The sequence below is a fragment of the Gadus chalcogrammus genome, chromosome 11 (assembly GCF_026213295.1).
Source record: "Gadus chalcogrammus isolate NIFS_2021 chromosome 11, NIFS_Gcha_1.0, whole genome shotgun sequence".
Lineage (NCBI taxonomy): Eukaryota > Metazoa > Chordata > Actinopteri > Gadiformes > Gadidae > Gadus > Gadus chalcogrammus.
This window is the reverse complement of record NC_079422.1, coordinates 11676057-11694728: the sequence shown is the minus strand read 5'-3', so window position 1 is coordinate 11694728 and position 18672 is coordinate 11676057. Positions and strand designations below refer to the sequence as shown.

The 18672-nt window shown below is 46.7% G+C and overlaps 1 protein-coding gene across 2 annotated transcripts in view; it reads right to left on the bottom strand.

Moving 5' to 3' along the window:
* The window catches only part of ptprub (protein tyrosine phosphatase receptor type Ub), a 136489-nt gene that overhangs the window by 13150 nt on the left and 104667 nt on the right, over positions 1–18672 (bottom strand). Inside the window, exons 15-24 of one of the 2 annotated variants that reach the window (XM_056603076.1) lie at positions 17180–17337; positions 16397–16584; positions 10392–10464; positions 9930–10006; positions 5671–5707; positions 4753–4850; positions 3758–3874; positions 2176–2330; positions 1378–1513; positions 240–389 (exon numbers count right to left, since the gene is read on the bottom strand). In XM_056603076.1, the coding sequence (XP_056459051.1) occupies positions 240–389; positions 1378–1513; positions 2176–2330; positions 3758–3874; positions 4753–4850; positions 5671–5707; positions 9930–10006; positions 10392–10464; positions 16397–16584; positions 17180–17337 (1189 nt within the window). The remainder of the gene's footprint in view (positions 1–239; positions 390–1377; positions 1514–2175; positions 2331–3757; positions 3875–4752; positions 4851–5670; positions 5708–9929; positions 10007–10391; positions 10465–16396; positions 16585–17179; positions 17338–18672) is intronic. The other variant, XM_056603077.1, reaches the window with a different exon arrangement.

The window sequence follows — 18672 nt, the reverse complement described above, 5'->3', positions numbered from 1 at the left end:
CAAACACACACACACACACACACACACACACAAAAAAAAACTCAACCTAGGATGTATGACCTTGCATCCAAGCAAAAATAAAAAACACCTCTCCCCTATCCCTCAACCTATCCCCATGTCTCCTCCATACCTGTTTTTGTTGACATTGACGCCAAACAACCTTCATCTATATTTGATTATAGCTTAACCCAGTGGGCTGAAATGTTGATGCAGCGGACCGCCGCTGTCGTTCAACTGACCTGGAACTCTTCTCTTAGCTGTGAGGAGTTGCTCTGTGAGTCCACCCGCAGCATCTCTTTGTAGGTGAGGGCGAACTCGTTCACCAAGATGGCCGTCTCCCCGCACAGACAGGCCTCCAAGATGGCGTCGTGGATGAAGACATACTGCTCCTGCAGAGCCGAGATAAAATACAGGTTGGATCATGAAAATGTGTGTCAGTGTGTGTGTGTGTGTGTGTGTGTGTGTGTGTGTGTGTGTGTGTGTGTGTGTGTGTGTGTGTGTGTCTGTTTGCAAACGTGCATGTCTCCATCTGGCTCTGTCCATAGCAGGAAGGAGAGAGCTGTGCATGACTACATATCAATAAATAATCAGGAAAGGTAAACATTGGATATTTTTTTCATTTTTAATCTCCCCTTCTTGTCCTGAATTAAACATGTGCTATACTGTTTCAAAGAGCTCATGCCAGGGAATTAATAACTAATTATGAGTCAACAAACACTCTTGGACTGTGCATTTCATTATACTGTCAGTGTTAATGACTGCAAATGTAATTAACAGTTGAGCCAATATTAGATTTAGATGGAAATAAAGGGATTCGCAAAGTTTGTGCAGTTCCAAAGGGAAGTGTGTGATGGAGAGCTCACAAAAGGAACCATGGTGATCTTATCGTTTGAAGAACCACTTTTTCCTTTACACAACTCATAACAACCCATCGCAACTCGCTACATTCATAAAGTTTGTCAGAACTATAAATACATGAATAAATAAATGCCAAGGAGCACATTTTAATGTATTCAATTAGTCACATAGAGAACAAAGTCTGATTTCATTCACCATACTATCCATGTACTTGTTTTGAGTTATTTATTCAGATTTATTCCTTTCTGTATTGTATGTAATGATATGTTTCTAGGCTACAGGGGTTCATGTAGGCTGCATGCATCTCTTCCTCTCATATAATGAAGAATGAAGTGCTATAGGAAGCAAGCGACAAAATACAGCCGCTCTCCATTCCCGCTCTGTTTGCTTTGTTCCGTCAAATCAACATGAATCTATTTCTTTTTTGGGTCGCGCTACAAATATGAAATGAAATTGGCACACTGTGTGCTTTGGGCTACTAGACATGACTGAAAGCACATATTCATATGTGTATGTGACCTCTGTTTGGATCATGTTGATGCGACGAGAGCAGAGGGTCTTGACGCAGTTGTAGATGTCCACCACGCCCTCACACTCGGCCATGTCCAGCATCACGTCCAGGACGATGTAGCAGCCGGTTCGACCTGCCCCCACGCTGTTACACAGGAAGGAGCACGTTATAATGCACCAGAATACACCGTAGTACACCATAGTACAACATAGCGCACCATAATGCACCACTATACACCACAATAAGCCATATTACACCACAACAAAACCATACACCGTATTACACCGTGATACACCATAATACCCCACAATACACCCTAATACACCCTAATACACCATAATACACATAGCCCCAAACTGGTACACAGGAAGGAATGCTTTATCCTACACACATGCTTGTTACCAGTATTATATATATATCTCCCGGGTTAGTGACAATGGGAGATGAGGTGGACAACATAAGGTGTACTTTTAATTTATATTACAAAAAGAACACGGGGGACATTTGAATGTTGAATAAGGTACGATAAGGTGGAATTAATAATAAAAAACACGTCAGAAATGCTCATTAGTATTTCTCTCTTTACTCAATACCTTTAGGTATTAGTTAAAACATGAACTCAACTGCATTATGCATGTCTTTTACCCTGTCAGTGTTTTGGAATCCTATTAGGGTCCCCCATGATATAAACACACGCACGGGTGCAGAATTGTACAACACTGTGGATACAAGCCTCCCCCAGATGACACACACTAGACGCATATCATCCCACGAGGACCGCATGGAGGCCAGAGGAGCGTCCCCACCTGCAGTGCACCACCACGGGGCCGGCGTCCGGGGGGGTGCTGGCCTTGACCCGCCGTATGAAGGCCAGCAGGCCCGTGGCGTGGAAGGGGACGCCGTGCTCCGGCCAGGACGTGAAGTGGAACTGCCTGACTTCGTGCTTCGCCGAGTAGCCTCTCTGTTGGGCACAGAATACCACAGCACCGAGCCCGCCCGTCAGCACAACACACCACCAGGAACGCGAACACGACCGCGACACCACCGGTACACCACTGGGCCGCCCGTCAGCAGTCTCCGCTAATCAAGTCTGCTCCCGATAGATGTCTTTATTACAGACACGCTGCCATCCATCCCCAGTCATCTCCCCCCCAGCCCCCCTCCTCCTCCCCTGCTCCCTCTCTCCCAGTGATTGATGTGATACGACCCTTCTTTTACTTTGGGAGTGCGGAGCGTCAAGGGCGTGGGCCACCTGGGCGGCTGGGTGACAGCTGCACGATTTACTTCTCTGTGTCTTTATCCCCCGGAGCTCGGGAGCGGTGCTCTGCACACACCGGGTGTGTTCCCACCGCAGATCGGAGATGACAAGGTAAACGAACGCAAAGCAAAGATCTAAGCTGGAAAATTCTTCTCAACAACAACAACAACAGAAAGGAGCTCGAAAGCCTCTGTGAACGCAAACTGTCAGTGGTTAACCCCCTTTCTTCTCTCCCTCCCCCAGACTCTCTTCTCTGGAATAAGCGTGTGCCACGCCAGTGAGCTATGAGTTGATAATAGCTTGTTTATTGGCCCTGTTATTTCTCTGCGACCTGTCCCTGGGTACCATCGACCAGGAGGGAGATTACCAGGTGGCCAAAAAAAGAACCACGACTTTAAACACTGGAATCCGTCTGGGGTTTCTGTTGAGGCACTGAGCAAATGACCCCTGGGTTTGGTCCTGAACCACACGCGCCGTATAGGCCAGCAAACGACTGAAACGAGCAACGGAAATTTTCACTGGTCTATTAACACGATATCACTTGTGTCTTGAGACAGTCCCTTTGTGATCTTTTCTGATAGTATAACATTAAAGAGCAGGTAGCGTCATTAAGTAGTAGGTAGGGTTCATTAGGCCCAAGAAGGATGAATAGGAGCAGGTAGGGTCATTAAGGAGCAGGTAGGGTCATTAAGGAGCAGGTAGGGTCATTAGGAGCAGGTAGGGTCATTAAGGAGCAGGTAGGGTCATTAGGAGCAGGTAGGGTCATTAAGGAGCAGGTAGGGTCATTAGGAGCAGGTAGGGTCATCAAGGAGCCGGTAGGGTCATCAAGGAGTTAGGTTGGTCTGCTTGCTTCTTCTCAGGGTTTCGGTTGGGTTCTAACCCACAACCTTTGGGCTAAGATTCAACCCCCTAACCACTAGGCTGCCCTTCCCCACACATGTGATACTGTTCAATGCTCCAGATTCAACTTTGCAAAAAAATAACATGAAATGTATGTTTGATTGTGTCTCTGCGGTAGCCAGGGATTCAGAGCGATCAATATTTGAGTATTGAGTACTGAGTACTGTGTGTACAGCAGGATTGGGTTGGATACACATGGTGCGGCACATGCTGGTGAACGGTAAACTCACCCTCTCCAAGGCGAAGGTGCGGACAGTGTATTCTGCCAGCGTCTCCGTCTTCAACAGAGTTATCTTGATGTCCCCGTACATCTCACTGTCATCAGGCCAGTATTTACAGCATTTAACCTGAGGGCACAAAATATCAACCATGTAGACTGCATTAATACAGATACTTTTCTTCATTATTGTTACCTTCAAACACCAGTTTCATTTAGTTGTAACAATTAGTTCTGCGGTATAAATCAATGTTTAACTTGTATATATAGATCTTACTTTGCCAATTAAACCGGACATTTACTACTAAAGTAAGTGAAGCATTTTGTCACTTAAAATGTTTTACCTTTCACAAAATCATAGCTGTATTTCTATATTCTTTTTAATTATTTTCAAGAAAAACTAAGTAAAATAAAAGATTTTTGCAGTTTTATCGGAAAGCAACGGACCATAATTGTGAATGGCACCGTAATTCTTTCCTCCGCCCTTCAGCACAAAGGAGGTGATTTCCACCAGAGGGAAGGTGTTATTAGGACCCACGGCCAAATACTCAGTCGCTGATTACTGAGTGTGTGGTGGCGGAGGGCTGGGGGGGATTAAACACAGCCCTAGAGAAACGGCTTTAACATTTGCTTGTAGAGTTGGGATTCCTAGACCAACGCTTTCAGGATATTTCGATATATGCTATTGTGCGGTTTCGAAACAATTGGTATCTTTGTCCAGCCATACCACTCTTACCACCATAACGCAACACTTTAGCTGTTATGCTGCTAATAGCGGCAGGCTATGATAATAAGGGGGTCGGCTTTCTGTCCACTCTGGCACTGCCGGCTGTCCACAGAGAACAGGGACGCAGAGCCCCGGGCTCCCAATCCGTCCAAAACATATACACACAGGCCACAGTGTGCATTCATCTGCCAAGACGCTTCCAGTTGTTTTCGATCCGTCCGAGTGCGTGACAACCTGTGATCCGGGCGTGAAACGGGACGCGAGAGGAGTCTTCCACCTACCCGGCCGACCTCCACCAGCTTGGTGATCATGACGATGCTGAAGCAGTTCTCCTGCCACACCATCCTCCAGAAGTCATACGCCATCTCCTGCTTGGGCCCTGGGGACACGGAGGGGTAGAGGGAGAAACAAACTCAAGTCACCGGCGCCACTTATCAGCCGCCGGCGATCCACCTCAGTAAGAGGCTGTTTTAGGCCCTGGGTTATTCTGGCCGTCGAGGCGGAACGCCTCCTTTGTCAAGATGGCAGAGCAGGGATCTTTCTTGTCTCTTTTTTTTTTTCCAGAGCCCTGCTGTCGATACAAAGTCTGAAGGGCTGAGACAGCAGAGGACGGGGCGCTTTACAAAGCAACAGCAAACAGGGCGAATCATTTCACACAGAGGACAACAACGAGGGGCATAGGTAAGAAAACGCTTCACAAAGAACAACATTATGTCCTTCGCTGTGTGAAGAACGAGGAGCGGGGACACAGAGAAAAACCTTGACTGTGTGAACGGAGGAAGGGAATCTCACCTCAATAATCTCCCCCCCCCCCACACACACACACACAGGTCTATCAAAAGCCTTCTTCTCTCTATTCCAGTGATGAAAGGCACATTAATGTTCCTCTCGCTCTCAGGCCATGTATAGCCTCAAAAGTGCCACCCGGTGAGAAGGGGAAGGCCAAAAATGAAAGTTTTTAATTATTAATCTTTACTCTTGATTAATTCTCCGGCATCAATTGCGGAGTCTTTCACGGCAGGCTGGCAGCACGTGTCGCCCCCTTTTCAAGATCACATTAGAAAATGGCGGAGGCTTGACCATGGGTTCACTTGGTGGATCATCTTTATTGATTACGACATGACAAAGGGAAAACACACGATAATACGCACACACTCACACACATCCACACACACAAATAGTATTGCAATGATACTCACCCTGAGTGGCGATGAAGTGGTTGGATCGATGGTAGCCCTGAAAGCAGAAGGAGACGACATGCAGTTAGCGGTCTGCACCTGTAAGGCTACACTTATTTCTGATAAGGCTCTATCTCACCCTTATGTCTAGTGAGTAAGGCTCTATCTCACCCTTATGTCTATTGAGTAAGGCTCTATCTCACCCTTATGTCTATTGAGTAAGGCTCTATCTCACCCTTATGTCTAGTGAGTAAGGCTCTATCTCACCCTTATGTCTATTGATTAAGGCTCTATCTCACCCTTATGTCTAGTGAGTAAGGCTCTATCTCACCCTTATGTCTATTGAGTAAGGCTCTATCTCACCCTTATATTCAGTGAGTAAGGCTCTATCTCACCCTTATATTCAGTGAGTAAGGCTCTATCTCACCCTTATGTCTGGTAAGGCTCTATCTCACCCTTATATTCAGTGAGTAAGGCTCTATCTCACCCTTATATTCAGTGAGTAAGGCTCTATCTCACCCTTATGTCTGGTAAGGCTCTATCTCACCCTTATATTCGGTGAGTAAGGCTCTATCTCACCCTTATGTCTGGTAATGCTCTATCTCACCCTTATGTCTGGTCATGCTCTATCTCACCCTTATATTCAGTGAGTAAGGCTCTATCTCACCCTTATGTCTGGTGAGTAAGGCTCTATCTCACCTTAATGTCTGGTGAGTAAGGCTCTATCTCACCCTTATGTCTATTGAGTAAGGCTCTATCTCACCCTTATGTCTGGTGAGTAAGGCTCTATCTCACCTTAATGTCTGGTGAGTAAGGCTCTATCTCACCCTTATGTCTGGTGAGTAAGGCTCCATCCCAGCCTTTTGTCTAGTAAAGCTCTTAGGCATTCTCACTTGCCACAGGCCACAGCCTCGATAAATCTCCTTCCTCCCGTGTGATCCCGGGCTTCGGAGGACATTCCCCCTCAAACATCAACCTCCCCTCGAACCTGAGCACCCCCAGGACCCAACCGTACTGTGACAAAACACTTAATCAATGTCTTCGAACTAAAAGTAATACCGACAGCATTGATTCCTTTTTTTCTGCAGTTCTACAAAGCTAGACTCATTTATGTCCAAAAATGCTCGACACAAATAATGATGGAATGACTGCCAGAAGTGCAGGCGGGTTGTTTGGGGTCCCTAAAACAATTAAGTGAATTGAACCTGCATTTAGAAAAGGAAATGATACAGTCCCATTACAAGGCACAATAGGTCCTGTTCTTTTGGCGATACCCTCATTGTAACCGACAATTTCACACTCTGCGTGATAACATTTTATTTCTTCAGAACAAGTCTTGCCTTTTTCTCAACCCCATTCACACAAGCATCCCGAACACAGAGATCACAGGTGAGGAAAAACACAGACGCAACATAAACATGGACACGGGACGCGGTGATGGAAATGGACAGGATGTGGAGCCACTTTCCACATGTACAGAGAATGTTCTGGCAGTTTCAATAACAAAGGTTATTACAGCCTTTGATGAAGAGGAGGAAAGACCTTCCCAAATGATAAAGATGTGATGTTCATGAGGAGGGATGAGGAGGGCACCTCAGCATCCGCAGGGGGGCTTGAAGACTAAGTCCTCCAATATTGAAAACAAACACCTCTTACCTCACGTTTGAAATTAAACAGCTGTTTCCAATGGATGGAACATGGATAAGGTGATTTAAAATGTGAGCCTTCAGTCCAAGGGAAACAGCTGGTCTGGTTTACAACACCGTTAACGCTACCAAACTGAGCACTAATGCTCTTCTGTAAAGAGTCTATAAAAGGGCTTGGCAAACTGAAGCCGGAGATGAATCTGTTCCACCTCTCCCTCACACAAGGCCCCCCCCGGCCATTAATAAACTCCATGTTTTTCTTGGAGTTGTTGCGGTCTTGTTGTTGGTTGGGAACTATTACTTTAATATGTTTTGGAGCCGTCTACGTTGTTGATGGATTGTCCAACCGAATTACAGCCGTTCAGTAAAAAAACAAAAAAAACTGGACACAGGTTTGAAATGGAGATGAATGGGCCTGCACTATACACCCCCCCCCCCCCCCCCCCTCCCGGACATCCCTATCAGCATAACCAGCACAACTCCACCACTTAGCACTACAGTAGTCACCATAGCAACAGCAACCTCCAGAGTCTTCTCCCCCCTGCCCCTTTCCTCCCCATCCACCTTATGAGCACACACACACACACACACAACACACACACCACACACACACACACACACACACACACACACCACACACCACACACACACACCACACACACACACACACCACACAACAGGGCACACCCACCCACCCTTCCACACATTCACAGCCTGACACCTATGGGGGGGGGGGGGGGGGGGGGGTAGATAACAAGCCAGGAGGACACGGCCTGCTCTCTTGGTTCAGGTGCCCCGCACCACACACGCCTCACCTCACTCAGCTACAGGGGCGGGAGGAGGGGGGAGGATTGGGGAGGAGGTTGAAGAGGAAATAAAGAGTGGAGGCAGGGGGAGGGTGGTGGCAGGCAAGAGACAGTACTTACTTCCCTGTTAATCCGAATCTACAGGGTCCAGATTGAAGGAGGAAGTAGAAAGAAGAAAAAGAACAGATATATATCTAGTTAATGAGAAGCTTATGGTGTTATGGCTACAGAAACATGGGAAGAGAAGCGTGTGTGTGTGAGTGTGAGTGTGAGTGTGAGTGTGTGTGTGTGTGTGTGTGTGTGTGTGTGTGTATGTATGGGTCAGTTGGTTAGCATTAGTGAAGATGTGTGCGTGTGTGTGTGTGTGTGTGTGTGTGTGTGTGTGTGTGTGTGTGTGTGTGTGTGTGTGTGTGTGTTAGGGTCCGTTTGTTAGGGTTATGATGATCTTGGGTAGAGCGCTTAAGACAGTGACGCACAACTGAACTGCAAACAAAAAACAAGTCTAGGAAGCAGTCAGACTCCTACACAAGACAGTGTATACAACATTAAATCATACAAGCAAAGTCAGACAGAGTCTGGTACTCGTTGAGTCACTAAGGAAATGAAGTCTGCTGCAACTCTTTAAAAAATTCAAAATAAAAACTATTTTTTTTCCAGAGATTAGGAAACTTTTTCCATTTAATTCTGCCAAAATAATACGAGGTTGTCCAACTCGATCCTCCACTTTGGCAAACCAGCCATTATCCCGCGGTGCCGTTGGCCTCGCCAGAAACTAGCTTCCCTGAGTGGTGTTGTCCTAATAACCCCTCTGCTGTATACACCCTAGTCTGTTGGACGGTCACAGCAGCCTCCCTGCTTCTAATGTCCTCCCGTGGTAATTAGGTGTTTAAAAACACAGCAGCCACTCTCGCTAGAGAGAAACAAACGCTTCAGCTACGCTAGCACTTGATGAAACGGCACCTACTGAATGGAAAAATCAACCACCAATGAATGAGTGCTTGTTAATGACTTTAAGATAGAATGATAATACCACTATTGTTCCTGTAACTTTAGGAAAAACTCCAACTTAAAACTTGAAACTTTATCTACACGCACTCAGATTGTGCTGATGACTAATGTTAATGGTACATTGGGTACTATGGGACGTTTGAAAAGACATTCCGATTATCTCAACGTGATAGATGACTTACCATGACACAACTGAAATAACAACAACAAAAAGTGCCAAAATAAATTACAGCTATTAATCAAATTTCTCAAGCCGCATATTTTTTATGTTAAAAATTATTTTGGTTCGATTTTAAGTCTCTGAAGCATGGATGCATTACTTTAGTGAACGCATGCACGTTTGCCATAATTATGTTTAGAAAGAAATATATAGTCCTGTAGACACACATGACCAACATAATGTCTACAGACATTACACACCGTGACAGCCCATGACGGATAAGCAGACTGTCTGAGAACTAAGGTGGGGAGTAGGAAAACAAAAGAGCTGTCTCCTGCAAAGAGAGACTGAATAACATCAATCACATCTATTTAATTCTAGGATTTGCAGCCTCTTACCAAAGGCTTTACCTCCTGAATATGTTATTACATTTTTTTCCTTTCTGTATTATTAAAATTGATAGCAGGGTTATGAGGGGTGAGGGATTCTGGGTAATGGAAGTTGGGTGCGGCTTCCATAACGAGGACATCTGGCTCAACGGCAAGAGGAGTTTGATTGGATGGCCAGCTGAGTAAGAGCGCTGGACTGCATGAGAGGGAAACCCTATGCATGTTTCTTATATGGGCAGACAGTATCCCGATGCAAGGGCTTAAGACTCACGTCGATGTAGTTGGCGTTGATGTAGTCAGAATTCGGATCTCCTAGGAGCGGGTGCAGCTTCACTCTGTGCCGATCATCTGAAAAATTATGAGTCAATTAAATATATGAGTCAATTATGAATTGATTAATTGTTTGATTCATTTGTAAGTACAAATACTTTCACATTTACATTTACTCACAAACTGTCGCTCGGAAATGCTAATATTTCTTTGCATTTCTCTGCTTCACAATATATATATAAATATATACAGGTACATGTATATATATACATACATAAATACCTATATATGTATATATATATATATACACAGGTATAAGTATAGATATACATAGATATAAATACCTATACATGTATACCTTTATACATATATATACATAGAGCCGCCAGAGCAGTTGAGTTATGCTAACTCTTAGATGAAAACAACAGTTGGTTCTGCTTGCAGATGAAGCGTTTCAACTCACATCCCGTGAAGGTGTCCTGCCGGCCCTTGGTTTTGTCTTTCTTCTTGGTGCAGTCCCAGCCGTCAAAGAAGCTCTGCGAAGACAAGAGGAACTCAATGATCTGATGCTGCACAACAAAAATGCATCCACTCACAACACAGCTCTCTTTGTCTTGGGGGCGATAAGGAATTACCATTAATTGTTTTCTTCGGGTTTTGATTGAAACTTATCCAGAATCTCTCTCTCTATCTCTCTCTCTCTCTCTCTCTCTCTCTCTCTCTCTCTCTCTCTCTCTCTCTCTCTCTCTCTCTGTCTCTCTGTCTGGTGCCGTATGTATAGAGTAAAGCCATTGTAATCCTCTCGCGATAAGGGGCAATTATACACTTTAATGCTTCATAATCAGATAATGCATCAGAGCCGCGAGCGTCAGAGAGAGATGGTGCTTGCTGGTGAAGGACTCCCCACTCCACAACCTGATGGGGTGGAGCGGAGAGGCGCACTGGGTTGGAGTGTGGAGGGGCGATGCAGTTGACTGAACAGGGGTGCCTTAACGTCCCATCTAATGAGTGGCTCATGGTGAAAGCACCCCTAGCTGCAGCACATATATTCTTACAAACGAGAAGGTTGAAGGCAATGGTCGAACCATCTTTATTTATGCCATACCAACCTGCTCAACCTTCAAATTTGCCTCAAGTGACAGTTTCAGATTCTTTTCTTTTTAATGAATCAGTCAATTTTAAACGATTTTTGAATGAGTAAAATATTTTCAGCCGCAAGGCAGTTTAAATATAACAGTCTACTTTTGAATATGTAAGGGCATTTTTAAATTGACTTTATTTGACACAATGCCTGCATCCCAATATTAAAACCCCAGTCAACAGTCAGCTCCCTCCCTTACAAAGAAAATACAAAAAAATGAATACAAAATACGTAAATGTATACCATAACACACTTTTGGTTAAGGCTATATAGAAATAATCCTGGTGAGGTCTCAGCTCTCTGCTTGGTCACTTATGTGTCTGCATTTGTCAGCAGAAGTTTAAGGTGGTGGTATCACCTGCCATGTGTCTGGCCACAGCTACCTAACAGTGTTATGACACATTGAGAAAGGCTTTGCCCTGCTACCGTTCTGCCTGGCAGCACACTGATTGACACGCCTCTCATCTCCACCCACTCCTATGTGCCAATACTCCCTTCAAACAGCAGACAGATGGAACTGCACACATGGATGCAAATACCTGCAAATACCAGTCCCACCGATGGCTTCTATTCTGCACACAAACACTACAACATCCGCACGCACATCACTAACACCACAACACCTGCACGCAAGCACGCACGCACAAACACTACGACATCCGCACGCACGCACACACATACACAAACACTACAACATCCGCACACACGCACAAACACTAACACTACAACACCTGCACGCAAGCACGCACAAACACGACGACATCCGCACGCACGCACACACGCACTACCACATCCGGCAGCCAAATGCGTGCACACAAACACTACAACATTCGTATGTGCGCATACACATCACACAAGTCGACCCCCTTTGGTTTTCAGTCACTATGGGAATTTGGTAAAAACTCTGCCAAAGTCTGCATGCTGAGCAGAGGATTACAATGCAGCGCGTCCCACTGAGATCCAGGAACCCAAATCCTGCCTGCATAACACCCTCCTCCCCCTGCTCATCCACATCCCCCTGTTCATCCGACCGCCCCTCCTCTCCCGCCGCCCACCCTCTCCTACCTTCCCCTGCTCTCACACCTTCCCGCTCCTGTCCCCTCTCCCCCTCCTCTCCTATCTCCCCCTCATCTCCCAGCTTTCAGCTCCCCCTCCTCTCCATTTCGCCTCATCTTCCACCTCCCCCACCTCCCCATCCTCTCCATTTCACCTCATCTCCCACCTCCCCTCTCTCCCCCTCTACTCCCACCTCCCGCTACAGACCCCTGTTCCCTCTCACGCTCTTGCTCTCTATTTGTGAGATTTTCCCTCCTGTTTTCGTTCTGTTTACATCCCGCTTTCTCAGACTTTCCCCGTTCACTGCAACCCCGTCTTTCCCTTTCTCCCTTTCTTCCTGCGTGTTGTTTCAGATTCTCCTCCTCGGGCTGCCTGTCTTGATCCCTCTGCTCGCACCGCTTATACCCTCCGCTTTCAAGAGGTGAATGCACAAAGGAGGAGGGGGAGAGAGAGAGAGAGAGAGAGAGAGAGAGAGAGAGAGAGAGAGAGAGAGAGAGAGAGAGAGAGAGAGAGAGAGAGAGAGAGAGAGAGAGAGAGAGAGAGAGAGAGAGAGATTTTAAACAGAGTGAAAGCAGTAACTGTGGTAGATTGATCAGACACCATCGTCTGGAGAGATCAGCAGGGTGCTGCTGTTTAAGAGGATTGCATGGAGGACGAAAAGGGGAAGATGAAGGAAATTATGATATTGTTAGGTAGAGTTTAAAAGAAGTGTGATGTGCAAAAGTACAGGGGACTCTAATCCTAAAGCAACAAGTCTCCGGCTTCTCTTCAGCTGCATATTCAGGGGACATAATCAGGATTCATTTTAACTATTGGTTTCCTTTTGAGGGAGAAGATACACAAAAGAACCTTGGGCTAGTTTAGATACATATTTTTCAGAAACTTCCCCAGTCACACGTAGACTTTGGATCCACAACAACTGAATCAACAACCATCACTATTCTTAGGCTGTGCCTGAAGGCAACAACCGACAGAGGTAGAAAAAACGGTGAGTTCTCTGGGAACGTCTCACTGCTGTAATTACACATTTCAGTGGTTGAGACTGCGGCTACCCTTAGAACTCATCCCGCAATGACACCAGTGTATGACACACACACAGCCCCTTACAGCTCACTGCAGGGGCCCTGCCAAGCAGCTCAGAGTACATGTGTGTTCTTGTGGGAAATAAGAAAAAAACCTACACCTGACAGGGAGGTGCAATATAATACATCATCATTTTCCCTCTGCTCCGGGTAGAGACACTCTATCAACCCCCCCCCCCCCCCCCCCCACACACACACACACGCGCACACGCACACGCACACACACACACACACACACACACACACACACAAGCACACACACACACATTCCAAAACAGATAGACGCAGGAAGAAAAAAATAAAACAGAGTACTGTATTGATTTTGTGAGTGTGTGTTTTGCCCGTGAGGGACAGTTTAATGAGTCTACACGCAGGGCCCCTGAGGGAAAGCCACGAAGCAACTGAATAAGATGTTTTCTCTTTTCCATTCATGTCAGAGGGCATGGGTGACTGTGATAGATTTCCCCCCAGAGTTAGACCTCAGCCACAGCCCAGGCCACGAGGGAGGGTCGGGCGGCCCTTAAAAACAGCAGGTCCCCTCGCCGAACCCTGGAGAGTTGGCGTCACCACCGGAGAGAGGCGGAGCAGAGGGGAGGGACGGCAGCGCGTCCCCCCTGGCCCCTGGACCCCTTGGACTCAGTTCAATACAACGCCTGATCATCAGACCCAAGCGGGAGTCATTTACATTCCCACTGTCAGGAGGGACAATGCCCGCTAAATCAGAACTCAGAACTGCGGCAGTGCCACTGATCACAGCCAACGGCATACCCCCACCTTGCCTAACGCTGTAGGAGAAGCTCTGGTGGGACAGCATCGGGCAAGTGTCAAATGAGGAGGCTACATGATAGATTCATGCATCGTATTTGGCTATTTAGTCTTTAAAATTAAAAGTCATAGCTTACACGTACAATTTTTATTATGCTTTAAAGTGTGTTCTCTGTGAAGCCCCTGTTCTGGGCTACTGTAGAATCATGGCGGTGCAACGCGGGGGGCTACGTGAAGTATAAAGGGCTCATCCTAAGGTAACGAAAACAAGACAATCCTATTTCCATGGGATTATTCACTAATGAAAATAAACTTGTATTGACTTCCAATGGTTATTATATTACATTTCTGTCAAGTCCATTCCTCCAGACGCCACTAAATTATACATGCTGCAACTTTAACTGCTTTATTTTTAAATTCCACACTACCATTAAAAATGTGAGCGACAGCTACACCTACCTGGTGTGGATTGTTCTTAACATCAAAATACAGCGTTTAAAGCTTTTACGTATTACAGGTCGTTTAGAGCGCATTCTTCTCCTAACCAGAGTGAAGGATAAACACTGAGATTACGAGTGAGAAGCTGTGATTTCAGGGTCAGGACGCAGAGAGGCAACAGGCTGTCACTATTTTTTTTCCTTTTCGTTTTCTAACCTCCCTTGATAGCCTTTCATCTCTGCTCTCCTCCTAACAGCCAACTCAGGCTCCTAAACTCCCTACCTCCTCCTCCTTCAACCGCCTCCTTTTCCACCACCCCATCTCCATCCCCACCTCCTCCACCTCCCCCACCTCCCCCCCCACACAGGCACCAGACCAGGGCTCTGGGGCTGGAAGCTCTCCAACGGCGTGCTCCTCATTAGGATTCTGTCCATCATGACAGAGGTCTTCTTTGCATTAAGATGATTAATGTGTTGGCTGGGTGACAGTGTGTCACCTGCTGATCAGTTCTGAAGCACTGGTGGACCCCTGGATGGAGTCCCCGATAGGAGGGATGTGGAGGTACATCCTTCTACAGCGGACTAGGCTGTTCTGTTGGGTTTCTGCTTTCTGGTGTCTCTGTTCTTCATATCTCTTCTGCCTCATGGACAATGCAGAATTTCAGGGCTCTTTGTTATCTTGGAAAGATGTTACATGCTTTGGAGAGGGGTTGTGGGTAAGCTATCTCCTATGGATAAATAGGTATAGACACAAGTTCATGCATCAGCCAACAACAGTGCAACACCTAGCTTGGCCAAGGACAAAGCCATGTACACCATAAGCCATTCAATAAGCTCTCCTTTCAACTTGGTGCTATGAAACTTCAATAATAATAATAATAATAACTTACATTTATATAGCGCCTTTCACGGTATCCAAGGTCACTTAACAAGAGTGGGAATGGGGGCAGGGAGGGTTAGGGGGGTATAGGTCAAATAGAAGACGTGTGTTTTGAGGCGCGGATCTGCGGTGGTAGGTTATTCCATAGTTTAGGGGCAGTTGCACAGAAGGCCCTCATCATCAAGTCTTAAGTCTGGTTCGGGAAATGGAGAGTAGATCCCTGCCTGTGGAGCACAGGGACCGACAGTGGGAGTAGGGTTGGAGGAGACCGGCGATGGGTCGGCTTAGCTCAGGAGGTAGAGCAGTTGTCTTGTAACCGAAAGGTTGCTAGTTCGATCCCCAGCTCCTCCTAGCTGAGTGTTGGTGTGTCCCTGAGCAAGACACTTAACCCTAACTGCTCCTTACGAGCTGGCCGTCGCCTTGCAGGGTTGACTCTGCCGTCGGTCTGTCAATGTGTGTATTAACCGATGTAAATCGCTTTGGATAAAAGCATCTGCCAAATGCCCTAATTGTAATTGTAATGTACTTGGGTACAAGTGAGTGGAGTGACTTAGAGGTGAGGAGGCGGATCTTGAATGAATTCTGGACATACTGCAATCTGTCAAGGGCCTTGCTGGGTAGCCCAGACAGGACACCATTGCAGTGGTCCAGACGGGAGGTGATGAAAGAGTGAATGAGGGTCTCGGTGATTTAGAAAGTGAGGGCCTGAGTCTTGAAATGTTGCGCAGGTGGAAGAAGGCAGATTTGATGGGACCGGAATGTGAGGTTGGAGTCCAGGATAACACCCCGGTTCCGCACTATTGGTGAAGGGGAGGTGGAACAGCCATCTATAACCAGGACGATCTGAAGATCTCCAACCTTCTTGAGCAGTGTTGCTGGGGCCACCACCATGGGCTCTATATTATACTAGACCTTCAGTCTAGTACTGAATGTTTCCCAGTCAAATGTTCACCTGGAAGCTCAATAATGGATCTGTGTTGTATCTTTTTTGGCGTGTAACTTCTGACGTGTTCCCGCAGCAACTCGATAGTGAATCCGTCAGTGTTTGAGACAGCGAGGTAAGAAGCACTTTATGACCAGTGTACACCAGGGGGCAGCAGGTCGTACCTCATACTCCTGCTTGAAGCCGTAGCCCTCGGCGGTCTTCATCTGGTTGATGTGCTGCAGGAGGTCGGCCACACGCACCGCGGGGTGCAGCTGCCCCGTGTGGTAGGGGGACCCCTTCCTGCTGCACTGGTGTCTGGGGGAGCCGCCCAGCAGACTGCTGGACTCGTTCACTGAACTACGAGCCTCACCTGGAACACACACACACACACACACACACACACACACACACACACACACACACACACACACACACACACACACACACACACACACACACACACACACACACACACACACACGCACGCACACGCAAGCACAAACACATAGACACACACGCACACGCAGACACACAGGTGCACATACATACACACACACACACACACACACACACACACACACACACACACACACACACACACACACACACACACACACACACACACACACAAACACACAAGCACAGACACAAACACAAAGGAAACAGGATTCATGAGGAAGACATATCTTTTAAGGGCTTCAAGAGCTGAAGCATCTTTAATTGGTGTTCCCAGATAAAATCCCTGGAGTGCCTAATTACGAATTTGGTATTTTATAATACTTTTCTGAAAATGACAAAAACTAAAAAAAGATTCTTGTGATTCCCGCGCTGCATTTATGAATTATGACATCCCTGCCACCACACTAAGAGCCTTGCCTCAAAACATGTCGCTTCAGGAAATGTCTGGATGGACAACAACAACAACAGTGAGCACTGAGTGTTTTCCTACGGTCAGCGGTACTCACTGCGTGCCCCACACGTGTGCGTGTCCATGAAGGACAGCGCCATGCGCTCGTCCTCCTGCAGGGTGCTCTGATCGGTGAAGCTGCGCTCCATGGAGCCCAGGTGGCCCTTCTCCTGGCGGTACGTGATGGGGGTCTTGTTCAGGTTCACCGGCTTCCTGCTTAGAGAGAGAGTGGAGAGAGGGACGTAGAGAGGGAGACGTAGAGAGATAGACGTAGAGAGGTAGGCGTAGAGAGGTAGGCGTAGAGAGATAGACGTAGAGAGGTAGGCGTAGAGAGGGAGACGTAGAGAGAGAGTCAAGATAGAGACGTAGAGAGGGAGACGTAGAGAGGGAGACGTAGAGAGATAGACGTAGAGAGAGAGACGTAGAGAGGGAGACGTAGAGAGAGACGTAGAGAGGGAGACGTAGAGAGGGAGACGTAGAGAGGGAGACGTAGAGAGGGAGACGTAGAGAGGGAGACGTAGAGAGGGAGACGTAGAGAGGGAGACGTAGAGAGAGAGACGTAGAGAGAGAGAGGTAGAGAGGGAGACGTAGAGAGGGAGACGTAGAGAGAGGGACGTAGAGAGAGAGACGTAGAGAGAGAGACGTAGAGAGGGAGACGTAGAGAGGGAGAGGTAGAGAGATAGACGTAGAGAGAGAGACGTAGAGAGAGAGACGTAGAGAGAGAGACGTAGAGAGGGAGACGTAGAGAGGGAGACGTAGAGAGGGAGACGTAGAGAGAGGGACGTAGAGAGAGAGAGGTAGAGAGAGAGACGTAGAGAGAGAGACGTAGAGAGAGAGACGTAGAGAGGGAGACGTAGAGAGATAGACGTAGAGAGGGAGACGTAGAGAGATAGTTGTAGACAGGGAGACGTAGAGATGGAGACGTAGAGAGATGTAGAGATTGAGACGTAGAGATAGAGACATAGAGAGAGAGACATAGGGGTACATAGAGATAGAGAAAGATATATATATATATATATGTAGATGAGAGAGAAAGAGAGAGAGAGAAAGAGACATAGTTAGATAGAGATATATATAGAGAGATAGATAGAGAAAAATAGATATAGAGATAGATAGCATTATAGAGAGATAGGAAGAGATAGATATGTAGAGAGATAGAGACAGATCAGATAGAAAGACACATAAATCGATAGAGATAGAGATAAACATAAATGAGATAAAAATAATATAAAGGGTTATATATATAGAGATAAAGAGAGAGAGAGAGAGAGAGAGAGAGAGAGAGAGAGAGAGAGAGAGAGAGAGAGAGAGAGAGAGAGAGAGAGAGAGAGAGAGAGAGAGAGAGAGAGAGAGAGAGAGAGAGAGAGAGAGAGAGATAGAAAAAAGAGATAACAGAGGGTGATATAGAGGGATAGATAAATAGAGCGAGAGGCAGACAGTGGGGGAGAAGAGGGGAGACGGGTAATGATCAGACAGGGGGTTTGGTTCCATCCACAGCTTGCAGCAGGGGGAGAGGCTAAATGAGGGCGCCGACGGATCACAGAATGAGGG